This window comes from Doryrhamphus excisus, linkage group LG6, assembly GCF_037039965.1.
Source record: "Doryrhamphus excisus strain RoL-2023G ecotype Guam linkage group LG6, RoL_Dexc_Guam_v1.1, whole genome shotgun sequence".
Lineage (NCBI taxonomy): Eukaryota > Metazoa > Chordata > Actinopteri > Syngnathiformes > Syngnathidae > Doryrhamphus > Doryrhamphus excisus.
Window position 1 is genome coordinate 2065535 of NC_136362.1, and position 19794 is coordinate 2085328.

At 26.4% G+C, this 19794-nt stretch overlaps 1 protein-coding gene across 1 annotated transcript in view; it reads right to left on the reverse strand.

Annotated features, from left to right (window-relative positions):
• The window catches only part of tmtc2b (transmembrane O-mannosyltransferase targeting cadherins 2b), a 119196-nt gene that overhangs the window by 27620 nt on the left and 71782 nt on the right, over positions 1-19794 (reverse strand). Inside the window, exons 3-8 of the mRNA XM_058086234.2 lie at positions 18903-19749; positions 17406-17520; positions 12833-12918; positions 10849-11033; positions 8633-8711; positions 3385-3506 (exon numbers count right to left, since the gene is read on the reverse strand). Of these exons, the coding sequence (XP_057942217.2) occupies positions 3385-3506; positions 8633-8711; positions 10849-11033; positions 12833-12918; positions 17406-17520; positions 18903-19749 (1434 nt within the window). The remainder of the gene's footprint in view (positions 1-3384; positions 3507-8632; positions 8712-10848; positions 11034-12832; positions 12919-17405; positions 17521-18902; positions 19750-19794) is intronic.

The window sequence follows — 19794 nt, forward strand, 5'->3', positions numbered from 1 at the left end:
GGGTCAAAAGCTACTTAGCTGACAGGAAGCAATACGTCAAGCTAGGAGAATTTAATTTAATTTAATTTTATTATATTTTTGTCACATACCGAAGTACAATCAGTAACTGTTACATTTGTTCACTTCCTGCTTTCCGAGTATAGTGTACGTTTTTTTGTTTTAATTTAATTTAATTTAATTTAATTTAATTTAATTTAATTTAATTTAATTTAATTTAATTTAATTTAATTTAATTTAATTTTATTTAATTTTATTTAATTTTATTTAATTTTATTTAATTTTGTTTAATTTTATTTTATTTTATTTTTGTCACATACCGAAGTACAATCAGTAACTGTTACATTTGTTCACTTCCTGCTTTCCTAGTATAGTGTACGTTTTTTTGTTTTATTTTAATTTAATTTTTTGTCACGTACCAAAGTACGAGGTGATATGACCATACAATGACATAATGGGTACCATAGTCAGCCTGAGTTCGATTCCACCCTCTGCAATTAACTGTTACATTTGTTCACTTCCTGCTTTCCTAATATAGTTTAATTTTTTTTTATTTAATTTAATTAAATTTTTTTTGCCACGTACCGAAGTACAGTCAGTACAATCAGTAACTGTTACATTTGTTCACTTCCTGCTTTCCTAGTATAGTGTACGTTTTTTTGTTTTATTTTAATTAAATTTTTTGTCACGTACCAAAGTACGAGGTGATATGACCATACAATGACATAATGGGTACCATAGTCAGCCTGAGTTCGATTCCACCCTCTGCAATTAACTGTTACATTTGTTCACTTCCTGCTTTCCTAATATAGTTTAAGTTTTTTTTTATTTAATTTAATTACATTTTTTTTGCCACGTACCGAAGTACAGTCAGTACAATCAGTAACTGTTACATTTGTTCACTTCCTGCTTTCCTAGTATAGTGTACGTTTTTTTGTTTTAATTTAATTAAATTTTTTGTCACGTACCAAAGTACGAGGTGATATGACCATACAATGACATAATGGGTACCATAGTCAGCCTGAGTTCGATTCCACCCTCTGCAATTAACTGTTACATTTGTTCACTTCCTGCTTTCCTAATATAGTTTAAGTTTTTTTTAATTTAATTTAATTACATTTTTTTGCCACGTACCGAAGTACAGTCAGTACAATCAGTAACTGTTACATTTGTTCACTTCCTGCTTTCCTAATATAGTTTAAATTTTTTTGCTTTATAGTTTACATTTTTTTTTCAAATGAGCTTTAACGTTAGCATAAACGAACCCAAATCTGTCAAAACATGTTTTCCAATAATTCAGTCAAAATGATCCGTTTTGAAAAGTTCATCATTTTCCAAAAAAATGTTCCGATTAAGAACTTTATTCTTTCCAGAAGGAAAACAAGAAGCGACAGAGCCAGGAAGAGTTTAAAGTGGAAATGCAGAGGAAATCCAGATGCCGTTGCACAGACTTTGGAACACAATTATGTCCTTTCATTAGGGCCCAGACTGAGGGGGTGCGGAGTGGGGGCTGGGCGGCTGTCAGCAGAGGAGAAAGTCCTCCTAGCTTCTATGGATCTCGTGCAATTTATTTATTTCTTTTTTAGTATTCTTAGCTTAGTTGGGATTTATACCAGCAACGCCCCCTTCACCGGGGGCGGGGGGCAGGGGGGTCTAATTAATGGGAGTATAAACTTGCCACAGCACGGCTTTAAGGCTTTAACCAAATTGTCTCAGATGATATTCATACTGTACACAGAACACATGAAGGGCAGAAGATACTGTAATAAAACATGAAATCAAAATATATTATGGAAAAACTACTACTTTCATTTTCAGTGTATGGATTTTATTTTATTTTATTAATTAATTATTAATTAATTTATTATTTATTTATTTATTTATTATTTTATTTTATTATATTTCTGCCACTGAAAAAAAAAACATATCCCAATGGTAAATCCAAATTACGAGATAGAAAGTCGAAATCATGAGATTAAAAGTCTAAATTACGAGTTCGAAAGTTGTTATTATTAAATATATATAATACATTATTATTAATATATCATATAAAATTATTAAACATATTATTATTAAATATAATATATATAAATATATATAATATATTATTAATAATATATAATATAAAATTATTAAATATATGAAATATATTACTATTACTAATAAATATATAAATATATAATACATTATTATTGATATATAATATAATATATTAAATATATTATATATAAATATATATATAAATATATAATACATTATTATTGATATATAATATTATTAAATATATATAAATATATATTACGTTATTTTTAATATATAATATTATTAAATATATTAAATGTATTATATATATATATATATGTTATTCTTAATATATAATATAATTAAATATAATATTATTAAATATATGAATATATATAATACATATTATTAATATACAATATTAAATTATTAAATATATATAATACATTATTATTAATATGTAATATAATATTAAATATATTATTATTAAATATATATAAAACAATATTATTAATATATAATATACAATTATTAAATATTTATATATATAATACGTTATTATTAATATATAATATAATTAAATATAGTATTATTAAATATATAATACATATTAATATACAATATAAAATTATTAAATATATGAAATATATATAATACATTATTATTAATATGTAATATAATATTAAATATATTATTATTAAATATATATAAACAATATTATTAATATATAATATAAAATTATTAAATATATTAAATATATTCTTATTAAATACACATATATAAATATATATAATACAATATTATTCATATATAATATTACATATATTATTTATTTCATTGTCACAAAGAAAAGTATTCAACACAATTTATTTTCACAAGGCTATGCTTCAAATCGCTGTAGTCTGAGCATCTCGACCCTCAAAGCCACCGCACTGTCGCCGCTCTCATTCGCCGCTCTCATTCGCCGCTCTCATTCGCCGCTCTCATTCGCCGGTCGCCGTTTCATGGAATCGCCCGTTGGCGTTTTCACTACTTGATGACTTGATTGATTGATTGCTTATCATGACAGGCCTAAAAGTTAGCCAAGGTGATGTCAACAAATCCATGAGTGGTAAATGTTGCTATTCAATCACACCAAGATCCTTCTACCATTGTGGAATGTTGTGAAAACATTGTCATGAATTCCAGTTGGAGGATAATATTTATACAATATAATATTTATCTAGCGAGCCGTAGCAAAAAAAAAAATGTATTTTTGCTCATGACTTCATTTAAAAGAGACACGAGTTGCGACGATTCCCCTCAGAAGTAACATAATCACGGCTTTAAAAGCCAAAGCAAAGCGTGAAAACGGAGACGTCTTACTGTCATGGCCAGCAGTTTTCCGTAGGTGAGGTGTGCAGGAATGTGGTCCGGCTTGGCTCGCAGGGACTCTCGGTACCAGTGTTCGGCTTCAGTCAGTTTGTTTAGTCTCATATAGGCCTCTCCTGTGGGAGCCAAGGGAGGGGTCGGGTCAAGGGGTCAAGCTGTCAGAGGTTAAGAAATCACACATCTGCCGATGTAGAGCTCCAGCATCGAACCTGCATCCAAACCCAGAGGATGCAATCTGGCACGGTCTTTAAATGCTACTTTTGGACAAATAACTTTTGTATTTTCCAGAAAAAAAGTCGCACTTTTTTTCATAGGTTGGCTTTTTTAACAGTAATTGTTACATTTGTTCACTTCCTGCTTTTCTAATATAATTTAAGTTTTGAAAATTTTTTTAAAGGTTATTTTTTTTGGTATTTTTATTTATTTGTATTTTATTTTTTTGTATTTTCCGGGCTATAAGTCACACTTTTTGTCATTGGTGGCTTTTCAAATAGTAATTGTTACATTTGTTCACTTCCTGCTTTTCTAATATAATTTAAGGTTTTTTTTTTTTGTACTTTTATTTTTTTGTGTTTTATTTGTATATTTTTTTAAATGTTTTTTCCGGACAAAAAGTCACACTTTTTTTAATAGGTTGGCTTTTTTTTACAGTAACTGTTACATTTGTTCACTTCCTGCCTTTCTAATATAATTTAAGTTTTTTTTTTTTCAAGTTTTTTTTGTATTTTTATTTATTTGTATTTTATTTATTTTTTTAATGTATTTTCCGGACTATAAGTTGTACTTTTTTTCATAGGTTGGCTTTTTTAACAGTAACTGTTACATTTGTTCACTTCCTGCTTTTGTAATATAATTTAAGTTTTTTTTTTTTAATTTAAAGGTTTTTTCTTTGTAGTTTTATTTATTTGTATTTTTTTTTTTTGTATTTTCCGGGCTATAAGTCACATTTTTTGTCATTGGTGGCTTTTCAAATAGTAATTGTTACATTTGTTCACTTCCTGCTTTTCTAATATCATTTTAGTTTTTTTAAAAAAAAAGTTTTTTTTGTACTTTTGTTTTTTTGTATTTTATTTGTATATTTTTTTAAATGTTTTTTCCGGACTAAAAGTCACACTTTTTTTCATTGGTTAGCTTTTTTATAGTAACTGTTACATTTGTTCACTTCCTGCTTTTCTAATATAATTTAAGTTTTTTTTAAGGTTTTTTTGTATTTTTATTTATTTGTATTTTTAATTTTTTTAAATGTATTTTCCGGACCATGAGTCGCACTTTTTTTAATAGGTTGGCTTTTTTTTACAGTAGCTGTTACATTTGTTCACTTCCTGCTTTTCTAATATAATTTAATTTAAAAAAAAATAAGTTTTTTTGGTATTTTTATTCATTTGTATTTTATTTATTCATTTTTTAATGTATTTTCTGGACTATATGTCGCACTTTTTTCATAGGTTGGCATTTTTACAGTAACTGTTACATTTGTTCACTTCCTGCTTTTCCAATATAATTAATTTTTTTAAGGTTTTTTTTGTATTTTTATTTATTCTTATTTTATTTGTACTTTTTTTTAAAAATGTATTTTACATACTACAAGTCGCATTTTTTCATTTTCTTTTACAGTAACTGTTACATTTGTTCACTTCCTGCCTTTCTAATGCAATTTAATTTTTTTTCAAGGTTTTTTTTTGTATTTTATTTGCATTTTTTTAATTATATTTTTTTAATGTATTTTCCGGACTGTAAGTTGCACTTTTTTAATAGGCTGGCTTTGTTCACTTCCTGCCTTGCTAATATAATTTAAGTTTTTAAAGTTTTTTTTTTTTAATTTTTTAAAGGTTTTTTTAACAAAAAAAAATTATTTGTATTTTTTTTTATTTTTTTTAATTTATTTTTTAATGTATTTTCCAGACTATAAGTCACATTTTTTTTCATAGGTTGGCTTTTTTACAGTAACTGTTACATTATATTAGAAAGGCAGGAAGTGAACAAATGTAAGTTTTTTTAATTTATTTGTATATAAAGAAAAAAAGTGGCAAACACGAACCAAACATGTTTGTATTGTATTGTTAGTTTAATGTCAAAATAATACTCATATTTCACATCATATGAAACAATAAGATTGAACACCCAAAGGCCAAAGGCAGCCGTGGAGTGGAACATTCCACAGCCCACCAGAGAGCTTTGGCGCTCAGCCCAACATGGCGCTAGCGATGACAGACGCTGCTCAGTGGCGTCTGACAAACAGCGTGAGGGCAACACACGGAGTGAAAGTGAAAATACTTACGTACGAGCAGGTGTGCCAGATCGTCTCCGGAGAGACACGGCGCTAATCTGTTGGACTCGTTTTAATAACGCGTAATTTTTTTCAAGTAACATTGTTACATTCCTAAAACCTTGAACCAGTCATGATGTGCTATATATACATATATTTACAGTATACTGATTATCCCTTTTTTTAAGTTTTTTTTTGTATTTTTATTTATTTGTATTTTTTTTGTATTTTTATTTATTTTTTTGTATTTTCCAGACTATAAGTTGCACTTTTTTTGTCATAAGTTGGCTTTTTTACAGTCACTGTTACATTTGTTCACTTCCTGCCTTCCTAATATAATTTAAGTTTTTTTTTTTTTTTTTTTTTAATTTTTTTTTGTATTTTTATTTATTTGTATTTTTGTTGTATTTTCCAGACTATAAGTTGCACTTTTTTTGTCATAAGTTGGCTTTTTTACAGTCACTGTTACATTTGTTCACTTCCTGCCTTCCTAATATAATTTAAGTTTTTTTTTATTTTTTTTTATTTTTTTTGTATTTTTATTTATTTGTATTTTTTTTGTATTTTCCAGACTAAGTCACACTTTTTTTCATAGGTTGGCTTTTTTACAGTAACTGTTACATTTGTTCACTTCCTGCCTTCCTAATATAATTTAAGTTTTTTGTTTTTTTTTTTAATTTTTTTTTGTATTTTTATTTATTTGTATTTTCCAGACTATAAGTTGCACTTTTTTTGTCATAAGTTGGCTTTTTTACAGTCACTGTTACATTTGTTCACTTCCTGCCTTCCTAATATAATTTAAGTTTTTTGTTTTTTTTTTTAATTTTTTTTGTATTTTTATTTATTTGTATTTTTTTTGTATTTTCCAGACTAAGTCACACTTTTTTTCATAGGTTGGCTTTTCTACAGTAACTGTTACATTTGTTCACTTCCTGCCTTCCTAATATAATTTAAGTTTTTTGGTTTTTTTTTTAAATTTTTTTTGTATTTTTATTTATTTGTATTTTCCAGACTATAAGTTGCACTTTTTTTGTCATAAGTTGGCTTTTTTACAGTCACTGTTACATTTGTTCACTTCCTGCCTTCCTAATATAATTTAAGTTTTTTGTTTTTTTTTTTTTAATTTTTTTTTGTATTTTTATTTATTTGTATTTTTGTTGTATTTTCCAGACTAAGTCACACTTTTTTTCATAGGTTGGCTTTTTTACAGTAACTGTTACATTTGTTCACTTCCTGCCTTCCTAATATAATTTAAGTTTTTTGTTTTTTTTTTTAATTTTTTTTTGTATTTTTATTTATTTGTATTTTTTTTGTATTTTCCAGACTATAAGTTGCACTTTTTTTGTCATAAGTTGGCTTTTTTACAGTCACTGTTACATTTGTTCACTTCCTGCCTTCCTAATATAATTTAAGTTTTTTGTTTTTTTTTTTTATTTTTTTTTTGTATTTTTATTTATTTGTATTTTTTTTGTATTTTCCAGACTAAGTCACACTTTTTTTCATAGGTTGGCTTTTTTACAGTAACTGTTACATTTGTTCACTTCCTGCCTTCCTAATATAATTTAAGTTTTTTTTTTTTTTAATTTTTTTTGTATTTTTATTTATTTGTATTTTTTTTGTATTTTCCAGACTATAAGTTGCACTTTTTTTGTCATAAGTTGGCTTTTTTACAGTCACTGTTACATTTGTTCACTTCCTGCCTTCCTAATATATTTAAGTTTTTTGTTTTTTTTTTTAAATTTTTTTTTGTATTTTTATTTATTTGTTTTTTTTTTGTATTTTCCAGACTAAGTCACACTTTTTTTCATAGGTTGGCTTTTTTACAGTAACTGTTACATTTGTTCACTTCCTGCCTTCCTAATATAATTTAAGTTTTTTGTTTTTTTTTTAATTTTTTTTTGTATTTTTATTTATTTGTATTTTTTTTGTATTTTCCAGACTAAGTCACACTTTTTTTTCATAGGTTGGCTTTTTTACAGTAACTGTTACATTTGTTCACTTCCTGCCTTCCTAATATAATTTAAGTTTTTTTCTATTTTTTTTTGTGTATTTTTATTTATTTGTATTTCATTTGTATTTTCCGGACTATAAGTTGCACTTTTTTTTCTTAGGTTGGCTTTTTTTACAGTAATTGTTACAATTTGTTCACTTCCTGCCTTCCTACTATAATTTAAGTTTTTAATTTTTTAAAGGTTTTTTTTGTAGTTTTATTGATATTTTATTTGGTTTTTTTTTTTGGTATTTTCCCGACTATAAGTCACACTTTTTTTCATAGGTTTGCTATTTTACAGTAACTGTTACATTTGTTCACTTCCTGCCTTTCTAATATAATTTTTTTTAAGTTTTTGTATGGGGATTTTTATTGATTTGTATTTTATGTGATTTTTTAAAATTTATTTGTTTAATGTATTTTCCGGATTATAAGTTGCACTTTTTTTTCATAGGTTGGCTGTTCCTGCGACTTATACTCCAGAGCGAGTACCCATTATGTCATTATGTCCCGCTAAATTTAAATAAATTAAAATAATAAAAAATATATCAAAAAATTAATTAAAAAAAAAAAAAATTATATTAGGAAAGCAGGAAGTGAACAAATGTAACAATTACTGATTGTAAAAGTACCAGATGGAGGGGTAGGATTTAATAAGCTTTGCTTCTTCCTACTCCTTTTGGACATGTGGAACTGTGAACTGATTATGTGATGCATTCAATTGGAATCTGATGCATGTTCAAATGAAATAAAACCATTACCATTACCATTACCAAAACCCACTGCTAGGTTCAAGTTCAGGTATATTTTAGTGAAATTCTAAATTGTACAACCTTTATTTGTCACGGATGAATAAATTAGCTGTATATTTCCAACACTAATCTAACCTTTTCGCTTCAGTTCCGCTGAGCGTTATTTCTCTCCCAGTGAAGAAGAACAGCTGCTAGGCTTTCAGCTGTGAATGAAACCAAAGCTCTCTTTCTTACCCATCATGTTGTACAGGCTCTGCGGTGCAAATTGCCTTGGCATTTTCTGTACCGCTTCTTTAAACACAGACAAGGCCTCCTGCCAATGACAAACACAAGAAAAAGGAGGTGTGGGATGTTTGCATTAGAAACGGACACTGGAGTCAATACAAAGCGTGGAATCGGTGCGGGGGTGGGTTGCTGTGTGGCGCCGTGATACAGAGCCGGGGCATTTTTTAGTTTTTTATTTTTATTTTTATTTATTTGTATTTTTTTTGTGTGTATTTTCCGGGCTATAAGTCACACTTTTTGTCATTGGTGGCTTTTCAAATAGTAATTGTTACATTTGTTCACTTCCTGCTTTTCTAATATAATTTAAGTTTTTTGTAATTTTTTTTAAGAGTTTTTTTGTAGTTTTATTTTTTATTTTATTTGTATATTTTTTTTAAATGTTTTTTCCGGACTAAAAGTCACACTTTTTTTCAAAGGTTGGCTTTTTTTATGGTAACTGTTATATTTGTTCACTTCCTGCTTTTCTAATATAATTTAATATTTTTTAAAAAAATTTTAAGGTTTTTTTTTTTTAGTTTTATTTTTTTTTAGTTTTATTTGTATATTTTTTTAAATGTTTTTTCCGGACTAAAAGTCACACTTTTTTTCAAAGGTTGGCTTTTTTATCGTAACTGTTAAATTTTTTCACTTCCTGCTTTTCTAATATAATTTAAGTTTTTTTTAAGTTTTCTTTGTATTTTTATTTATTTGTATTTTATTTGTATTTTTAATTTTTTTTAATGCATTTTCCGGGCTATAAGTCACACTTTTTGTCATTGGTGGCTTTTCAAATAGTAATTGTTACATTTGTTCACTTCCTGCTTTTCTAATATATTGAAGTTTTTTTTTATTTATTTTAATGTTTTTTTGTAGTTTTATTTTTTTGTATTTTATTTGTATTTTTTTTTATGTTTTTTCCGGACTAAAAGTCACACTTTTTTTCAAAGGTTGGCTTTTTTATAGTAACTGTTACATTTGTTCACTTCCTGCTTTTCTAATATAATTTAATATATTTTTAAAAAATTTTAAGGGTTTTTTTTTTTTAGTTTTATTTTTTTTTAGTTTTATTTGTATATTTTTTAAATGTTTTTTCCGGACTAAAAGTCACACTTTTTTTCAAAGGTTGGCTTTTTTATCGTAACTGTTACATTTTTTCACTTCCTGCTTTTCTAATATAATTCAAGTTTTTTTTAAGTTTTTTTTGTATTTTTATTTATTTGTATTTTATTTGTATTTTTAATGTTTTTTTATGTATTTTCCGGGCTATAAGTCGCACTTTTTGTCATTGGTGGCTTTTCAAATAGTAATTGTTACATTTGTTCACTTCCTGCTTTTCTAATATAATATAAGTTTTTTTTTATTTTTTTTTAATGTTTTTTTTGGAGTTTTATTTTTTTGTATTTTATTTGTATTTTTTTAAAATGTTTTTTCCGGACAAAAAGTCACACTTTTTTTCAAAGGTTGGCTTTTTTATAGTAACTGTTACGTTTGTTCTCTTCCTGCTTTTCTAATATAATTAAATAAAAAAATGTTTTTTTTAAAGGTTTTTTTGTAGTTTTATTTTTTTATATTTTATTTGTATATTTTTTTAAAATGTTTTTTCCGGACTAAAAGTCACACTTTTTTTCAAAGGTTGGCTTTTTTATCGTAACTGTTACATTTGTTCACTTCCTACTTTTCTAATATAATTTAAGTTTTTTTTTAAGTTTTTTTGTATTTTTATTTATTTGTATTTTATTTGTATTTTAAATTTTTTTTAAATGTATTTTCCGGGCTATAAGTCGCACTTTTTGTCATTGGTGGCTTTTCAAATAGTAATTGTTACATTTGTTCACTTCTTCTTTTCTAATATAATTTAAGTTTTTTAAAAAAAATTTCAAGGGTTTTTTTGTACTTTTATTTTTTTGTATTTTATTTGTATATATATATTTTTTTATGTTTTTTCCGGACTAAAAGTCATACTTTTTTTCAAAGGTTGGCTTTTTTATAGTAACTGTTATTATTATTATTTTATTTTTTATTATTATTATTGTTTTATTTAGTTTGCATGTTCTCGCCATGCATGCGTGGGTTTATTTTATTTTTTTTATTTTTTATTTTTTTTATTTGTTATTATTTATTATTTTTTAAAACTGGTCTTAAAATGTCTGATAAAACCATCAAAAAAAAAAGTCTTGAATCCTCACCTCCTGGTGTCCTTGCTCGTGGAGCTGCTTTCCCAGGTTGTACAGGCAGCTAGTGACCGAACTCTTGTGGGCATGGGGGTCCTTCAGGTTCTCGTCTGGGATGTCGGCACAGGTCAGGAAAGTACGCTTGGACTCCTCCAGGCGACCCTGATTCATCAGGATGATGCCTGTGTTCAAGTACGCCGCTGGTTTGGATAAACAAATAAAAGTAGCATAGATTAATTAATTTGCAATGAAAAAACACTGAAATTAATCCACACAAACAGGAATATTGGGGCCAAAAACAACGTTGTTACAACCGCAAACGTAATAACTGCTATAACTATTACATTTGTAGGAAATTATTCCATATGTGGGAAAGTGAAAAACTGTAAAGGTAATAACTTCACACAAATGTAATATGAGACAAAATAATGATTTTTGTGGTTTTTGTTATTTGTTCTTTCTTCTTTTAATGTGGGAGAAGGTGTAGATGTCATTTTGAGTATTTTAACAAAATAATTTTTTTGTCTTTTTTTGTGGAAAAATATTATTCAAAGAGTATCATTTGAATACATTAAAGGAATCTTTAATTATTAAATTATTATTAAATTATTATTACATTAAATTATTATTATTATTATTCAATTCAATTAAATGTAATTATTATTAGATAATTATTATTAAATTAAATGTAATTATTATTGAATTATTATTATTATATTTTATTATTTCTTTTGATTATTTATTCACCATATACACACAAAATCACACATATAATAATATACTGTAACTAAAACGCACATGTACGCCCACAAAAAAAATGTAATAATTTCCTGCAAATATAATAACTATTACATTTGCAAGATGTGGGAAAGTAAAAAACTTATGGAACATCTTATGGAACAGCCCAAAACGGTTTGTGATACAACTGTTTACCATCCGTGACTTTTATTTGGGATCATTTGGTCAAAGAGCCGAAGATTAGTTGGTTGAAATACACCCCCTGGTTGGCCATCAAACATTGGGTTGCCCCTCCAACATCTTATGGAACAGTCCAAAACGGTTTCCGATACAACATTGCCCATCTGTTTACTATCCGTGACTTTTATTTGGGATCATTTGGTCAAAGGGCCGAAGATTAGTTGGTTGAAATACACCCCCTGGTTGTCCGCCAAACCCCAAATGTTGCCCCGCCAATATCTTATGGAACAGCCCAAAACAATTTCCGATACAACAGTGCCCATTTGTTTACCATCCGTGACTTTTATTTGGGATCATTTGGTCAAAGAGCCGAAGATTAGTTGGTTGAAATACACCCTCTGGTTGTTTCAGAACATGGGTTCTGAAACCAACCCCAAATGTTTCCCCCCCCAACATCTTATGGAACAGTCCAAAACGGTTTCCCATACAACATTGCTAATCTGTTTACCATCCGTGACTTTTGGGATTATTTGGTCAAAGAGCCAAAGATTAGTTGGTTGAAATACAACCCCTGGTTGGGTGCCAAACATTGGGTTGCCCCTCCAACATCTTATGGAACAGTCCAAAATGGTTTGTGGTACAACATTGCCCATCTGTTTACCATCCGTGACTTTTGGGATTATTTGGTCAAAGAGCCGAAGATTAGTTGGTTGAAATACAACCCCTGGTTGGGTGCCAAACATTGGTCAAATGTTGCCCCGCCAACATCGTATGGAACAGCCCAAAACGATTTGCGATACAACATTGCCCATCTGTTTACCATCCGTGACTTTTGGGATTATTTGGTCAAAGAGCCGAAGATTATTTGGATGAAATACATCCCCTGGTTTTCCACCAAAATTTCGTCCAGAAACCAAAAAGTCTGACATTGGGTTTGTTTCAGATTTTCTTGTTTCATTTTGGAGGAAAATATAATAAAAGCGCTGACAAAAATAATAATAAACATAACAATTTCAACAGTGTCTTCACACTGCGGCGCCAATCATAAGGATAAGTGGACGTAAGAGAAAGCTGTACTTACAGGCCAGCGTTGGCCGACTCCCAATGGCGAGCTTGTAGTAGTGAAGCGCCTCGGAGAACTTGTTGCTCTCCTGAAGCAACAAACCGCTGCAACGGAAAAAAACAAAATCCCGACGGATACGAGGTGTTACATATAAAATCCCGGTATGATGCAAAAAATGACATGTAGGCGTGATTACACGTCTGAAATACAGGTTAAAATGACTTTTTCCATACATTGAAATGAAAACTAAAATTAACTAACAACATTCAAAAGCTAATGTTAAAATGTTAAAATGTTAAAATGTTAAAATGTTAAAATGTTAAAATGTTAAAATGTTTAAATGTTTAAAATGTTAAAAATGTTAAAAATGTTAAAATGTTAACATTAAAAGCCACAAATTAAAATGAAAACTAAAATTAACTAACATTCAAAAGCTAAAATTAAAATGTTAAAATGTTAAAATGTTAAAATGTTAAAATGTTAAAATGTTAAAATGTTAAAATGTTAAAATGTTAAAATGTTAAAATGTTAACATTAAAATCCACAAATTGAAATGAAAAGTAAAATTAACTAACATTCAAAAGCTAAAATTAAAATGTAAAAATGTAAAAATGTAAAAATGTAAAAATGTAAAAATGTAAAAATGTTAAAATGTTAAAATGTTAAAATGTGAAAATGTTAAAATGTTAAAATTAAAATCCACAAATTGAAATGAAAACTAAAATTAACTAACAAAATTAAAAAGCTAAAATTAAAATGTTAAAATGTTAAAATGTTAAAAAGTCAAAATGTTAAAATGTTAAAACGTTAAAATGTTAAAATTAAAATCCACAAATTGAAATGAAAACTAAAATTAACTAACAAAATTCAAAAGCTAAAATTAAAATGTTAAAATGTTAAAATGTTAAAATGTTAAAATGTTAAAATGTTAAAATGTTAAAATGTTAAAATGTTAAAATGTTAAAATGTTAAAATGTTAAAATGTTAAAATTAAAATCCACAAATTGAAATGAAAAGTAAAATTAACTAACACTCAAAAGCTAAAATTAAAATGTAAAAATGTTAAAATGTTAAAATGTTAAAATGTTAAAATGTTAAAATGTTAAAATGTTAAAATGTTAAAATTAAAATCCACAAATTGAAATGAAAACTAAAATTAACTAACAAAATTAAAAAGCTAAAATTAAAATGTTAAAATGTTAAAATGTTAAAATGTTAAAATGTTAAAATGTTAAAATGTTAAAATGTTAAAAATGTTAAAATGTTAAAATGTTAAAATGTTAAAATGTTAAAAATGTTAAAATGTTAAAAATGTTAAAAATGTTAAAAATGTTAAAATGTTAACATTAAAATCCACAAATTAAAATGAAAACTAAAATTACCTAACATTCAAAAGCTAAAATTAAAATGTAAAAATGTAAAAATGTAAAAATGTAAAAATGTTAAAATGTTAAAATGTTAAAATGTTAAAATGTTAAAATGTTAAAATGTTAAAATGTTAAAATGTCAAAATGTTAAAATTAAAATCCAGAAATTAAAATGAAAACTAAAATTAACAACATTCAAAATGTAAAAATGTTAAAATGTTAAAATGTTAAAATGTTAAAATGTTAAAATGTCAAAATGTTAAAATTAAAATCCAGAAATTAAAATGAAAACTAAAATTAACAACATTCAAAATGTTAAAATGTTAAAATGTTAAAATGTTAAAATGTTAAAATGTTAAAATGTTAAAATGTTAAAATGTTAAAATGTTAAAATGTTAAAATGTCAAAATGTTAAAATTAAAATCCAGAAATTAAAATGAAAACTAAAATTAACAACATTCAAAATGTTAAAATGTTAAAATGTTAAAATGTTAAAATGTTAAAATGTTAAAATGTTAAAATGTTAAAATGTTAAAATGTTAAAATGTTAAAATGTTAAAATTAAAATCCACAAATTGAAATGAAAACTAAAATTAACTGACAACATTTAAAAGCTAAAATCAAAATATTAAAATATAAAAAAAATATGAAAAATGAAATATTATTAAATACAATTACAATAAAAAAAAGAAGTTTGATGCGTTGACATTCTTGAGGGACTTTTACAGTAAATTCTTGCCTAGAACTTTGCTAGGATCTTCTGCATGTGTACATCCATCTACAGTAAATGTACTATCATTACGAGTCGGGGGTGTTATGGGTTTCCCAGAGTACACGACTTATTCCCGTCAGATAGACGGCACCGCAGGGAAAAGACAAGGCGATAGGACACCCCCTTTGGGAATAAGGGAATGATCAATGGGATGTGGAGAAAGGGAGAGCCTCCATTTGATGGAGAACACACGTTGTGTCGACACGCAGAGAACAGAGAGTGGACTGCTAAAGATTCATCTCAGGAGGATTTTAGACTACACTGCAAAAAATGACATGTAGGCATGATTACACGCCTGAAATACAGGTTAAAATGACTTTTTCCATACGTTGAAATGAAAAATAAAATTAACTAACAACATTCAAAAGCTAATGTTAAAATGTTAAAATGTTAAAATGTTAAAATGTTAAAATGTTAAAATGTTAAAATGTTAAAATGTTAAAATGTTAAAATGTTAAAATGTTAAAATGTTAAAATTTTAAGATGATAAGATGATATGTTAAAATAAACAAATTGAAATGAAAACAAAAATTAATAACAATATTAAAATAGCAAAATAGTAAAATAGTAAAATGTTAAAATAGTAAAATGTTAAAATGTTAAAACCCACAAATTGAAATGAAAACTAAAATTAACTAACAACATTCAAAAGCTTATTAAAATATTAAAATATTAAAATATTAAAATATTAAAATATTAAAATATTAAGATATTAAGATATTAAGATATTAAGATATTAAGATATTAAGATATTAAAATATTAAAATATTAAAATTCACAAATGAAATGAAAACTAAAATTAACAACAATATTAAAATAGTAAAATGTTAAAATAGTAAAATGTTAAAATGTTAGAATATTAAAACCCACAAATTGAAATGAAAACTAAAATTAACTAACATTCAAAAGCTGATTAAATATTAAAATATTAAAATATTAAAATATTAAAATATTAAAATATTAAAATATTAAAATATTAAAATATTAAAATATTAAAATTCACAAGTTAAAATGAAAACTGAAATTAATAACAATATTAAAATATTAAAATATTAAAATATTAAAATATTAAAATATTAAAATATTAAGATATTAAGATATTAAGATATTAAGATATTAAAATATTAAAATATTAAAATTCACAAATGAAATGAAAACTAAAATTAACAACAATATTAAAATAGTAAAATGTTAAAATAGTAAAATGTTAAAATGTTAGAATATTAAAACCCACAAATTGAAATGAAAACTAAAATTAACTAACATTCAAAAGCTGATTAAATATTAAAATATTAAAATATTAAAATATTAAAATATTAAAATATTAAAATATTAAAATATTAAAATATTAAAATATTAAAATATTAAAATTCACAAGTTAAAATGAAAACTGAAATTAATAACAATATTAAAATATTAAAATATTAAAATATTAAAATATTAAAATATTAAAATATTAAAATATTAAAATATTAAAATATTAAAATATTAAAATTCACAAATTGAAATGAAAACTAAAATTAATAACAATATTAAAATATTAAAATATTAAAATGTTAAAATGTTAAAATGTTAAAACCCACAAATTGAAATGAAAACTAAAATTAACTAACATTCAAAAGCTAATTAAAATATAAAAATATAAAAATATAAAAATATAAAAATATAAAAATATAAAAATATTAAAATTTACAAGTTAAAATGAAAACTAAAATTAATAACAATATTAAAATATGAAAATAGTAAAATGTTAAAATTTAAAATATTTTAAAATATTAAAACCCACAAATTGAAATGAAAACTAAAATTACAAAACATTTAAAAGCTAAAATCAAAATATTAAAATATAAAAATCAAAATTATTAAATACAATGATACAATTACAATTACATAATACAAAACAATTACAATCCAAAACAACAAAAAAATATGCAATTATTATTAATTCAATTATTACATGTAGCTGCTACTGTTTATCATTTACATTATAATTTACATTTTATTTTAACATTTTCATGTATTTCAACTTTAACTTTATTCCCATAATATTTATTTAGTAAATCATCCACAACCTAATATTTGAAAAAATACAATTTTGTTAGTTTTTCATAATATTACAACTTAAAACAATATTTTTCTTATTGTTTGACTATTAATTTTTTTATTAAGATTCCAACATTATTCTCGATTATATAGATATTAGATCCTAATTTTTTCCTTAATATTTTGACTTTATTCTTGTAGAATTACTGCTGATTTTCCTATTTTTGCTGTTTTTTTTAAGTAGTAGGTGTGTTCAACTTTTTATATCATTTCTTTTCATATTGGTAAAACATATATTAAACATGCAAAGACACCTGAGAGGATTGGACAACTGTAACAGGTTAGTAGCGTAAATTCAAAGGTTGACTAAAAACTGCTACTGACTGTAAATACCACAATGCAAACTCACAGGTTGTACAGCATGTCCGCCATGTTACTGCGATAATGGAGCGCGTTTCTGTAGGCTTGTTCCGCCTCCTCCATCTTGCCCTGGTTCTTCAGGATGTTTCCCAGGTTGCCCCACGCTGTCAGATCCCCAAAAAGAGAATCTTCATTAGTGGAGCAAAATTCATAAATGACAACTTTCAAAAATGTTTTAATAAATAATTAAACAAAATGACTAAAATGAATTAAATAAAATTAGGAAAGCAGGAAGTGAACAAATGTAACAGTTACTGATTGTAAAAGTACAGAGGGTGGAATTGAACCCTCGACAACTTTCAAAGCTTTCGGAATAGACGTGAGAAATTTTTAAAAAATAAATAAAATAAATAATTAATCAAACAAAAAATAAAATAAATAAAATAAATAAAATAAATAAAATAAATAAAATAAATAAAATAAATAAAATAAATAAAATAAATAAAATAAATAAAATAAATAAAATTAGGAAAGCAGGAAGTGAACAAATGTAACAGTTACTGATTGTAAAAGTACCAAGGGTGGAATTGAACCGTGGTCTCCTAGCTGTGAGGTCTGCGCGCTAACCACCCGACACTCGATTCGAAAATATTAACATATTAACATATTAACATATTAACATATTAACATATTAAAACTGAAATGAAAACTAAAATTAACTAACATTCAAAAGCTAAAATTAAAATATTAAAATCCACAAATTGAAATGAAAACTAAAATTAACTAACATTCAAAAGAAAATATTAAAATATTAAAATATTAAAATATTAAAATATTAAAATATTAAAATATTAAAATATTAAAATATTAAAATAAAATATTGTGAAGATGGCAGAAGAAAAAAAAGAAGAAAAAATAATTAATAATTTTTTTATTATTTTTTTAATATATATTTTTTTATTATTGTTATTTATTTATTTAAATTTAGCGGGACTTTCAGGTGAAGCAAAGCTTATTAAATCCTACCCTCTATCTGGTACTTTTACAACCAATAACTATTACATTTGTTCACTTCCTGCTTTCCTAATAAAATTAAAAACTAATTTCAAATAATCTTTTAATAACTTTTTTTATATTTTTTTTATTATTTTTATTTATTTATTTAAATTTAGCGGGACTTTCAGGTGAAGCAAAGCTTATTAAATCTTACCCCTCCATCTGGTACTTTTACAATCAATAACTTTTACATTTGTTCACTTCCTGCTTTCCTTTTTTTAATTTTTAATTTTTTTTTTTTTTTTACATTTTAATTTGAATTTGAATTTTTCCCTTTGAGCCGGTACAAGATACCTCAATCGGATTGGGGAAAGAAATATTCCACCCCTGTGAATCCCATTATATATTCATTGGGATTGGCACTTTTCTTTCGGAATGATGTGTATACAAAAGTTCAATTCTTTCCGTTTGAGCAAATAAACCGAATGTAATTGGACTATTTGGGTCCATGTAAACGTGGCTAGCGTCAGTTCAAAATAAACGAACTTACCTTTAGCAGGATTGACGGAAATCCCTGACTTGTAGAGCATCTCCTCGTTTTCCCAATCTCTGTTCCTCAAAACAGTCTTCACCCCAAAGAGCAGAATCAGCGCTGCGCTGCAATAAACCAGCAAAGTCCTGGAGGACTTGTGTCGCAGTCGTACGTAAAGAGACCTCAACCCCACAGAGACCAGCAGGCAAAATCCCATACTTGGGATGTAGAGAACTCGTTCGGCTATGACGAATCCAACGTAGAAAAAGAGGTTAGTGGCGGGGAGGAACGGGATAGCTAAAAGTCCGAGCGAAAACACGACAACGTTTTCAGTCACGGGTAGCAAAGTCCTGCCCTCGTGGAGTTTTTTGGTACCGTTCTGTGCACCGTTATTGTGAACCGGAGTGCAGGAAATTCCGGCATGTTCTTCCTCGTGATGCTGGTAGCTGTGTCCGTTGATATTCCCGTTTTTTCCGTTGGTAAACAAAGTCGCTTTCCCATTGCTATCCGTTGCCTTGGATTTGGGCTGCTTCCAGACACTGATCCAAACCAGCGACGACAGTCCGAAGTAGAAGATAACCGTATGAAGATTCCGCCAATCGGTAATGCTCTTAATCAGAGGCAGGGTGTCCATCGACCAATCAAAACTGAGCGTATTCGGGCAAAGAAGAAGCCAGAAATTCATTGCAGGCAGGTACAAGAAGGTTAGCGTCCTGGTGAGGAGAGACCGGGAGTCCGCTGCTGGGTTGTCGGAGTTGGAAAAGTTTGGGGGTTTGTTGCCCATCCAGTAGAAGCGGCAGGCCAGCAGGGCGGCGCCCCAGACTGCCAGCAGGAATACATTTAGCAGCAGCTGGATGTTATTTCTCTGAAACGGAAAACACAGAAACGTCAGTCAAAAACCGAACAAAAT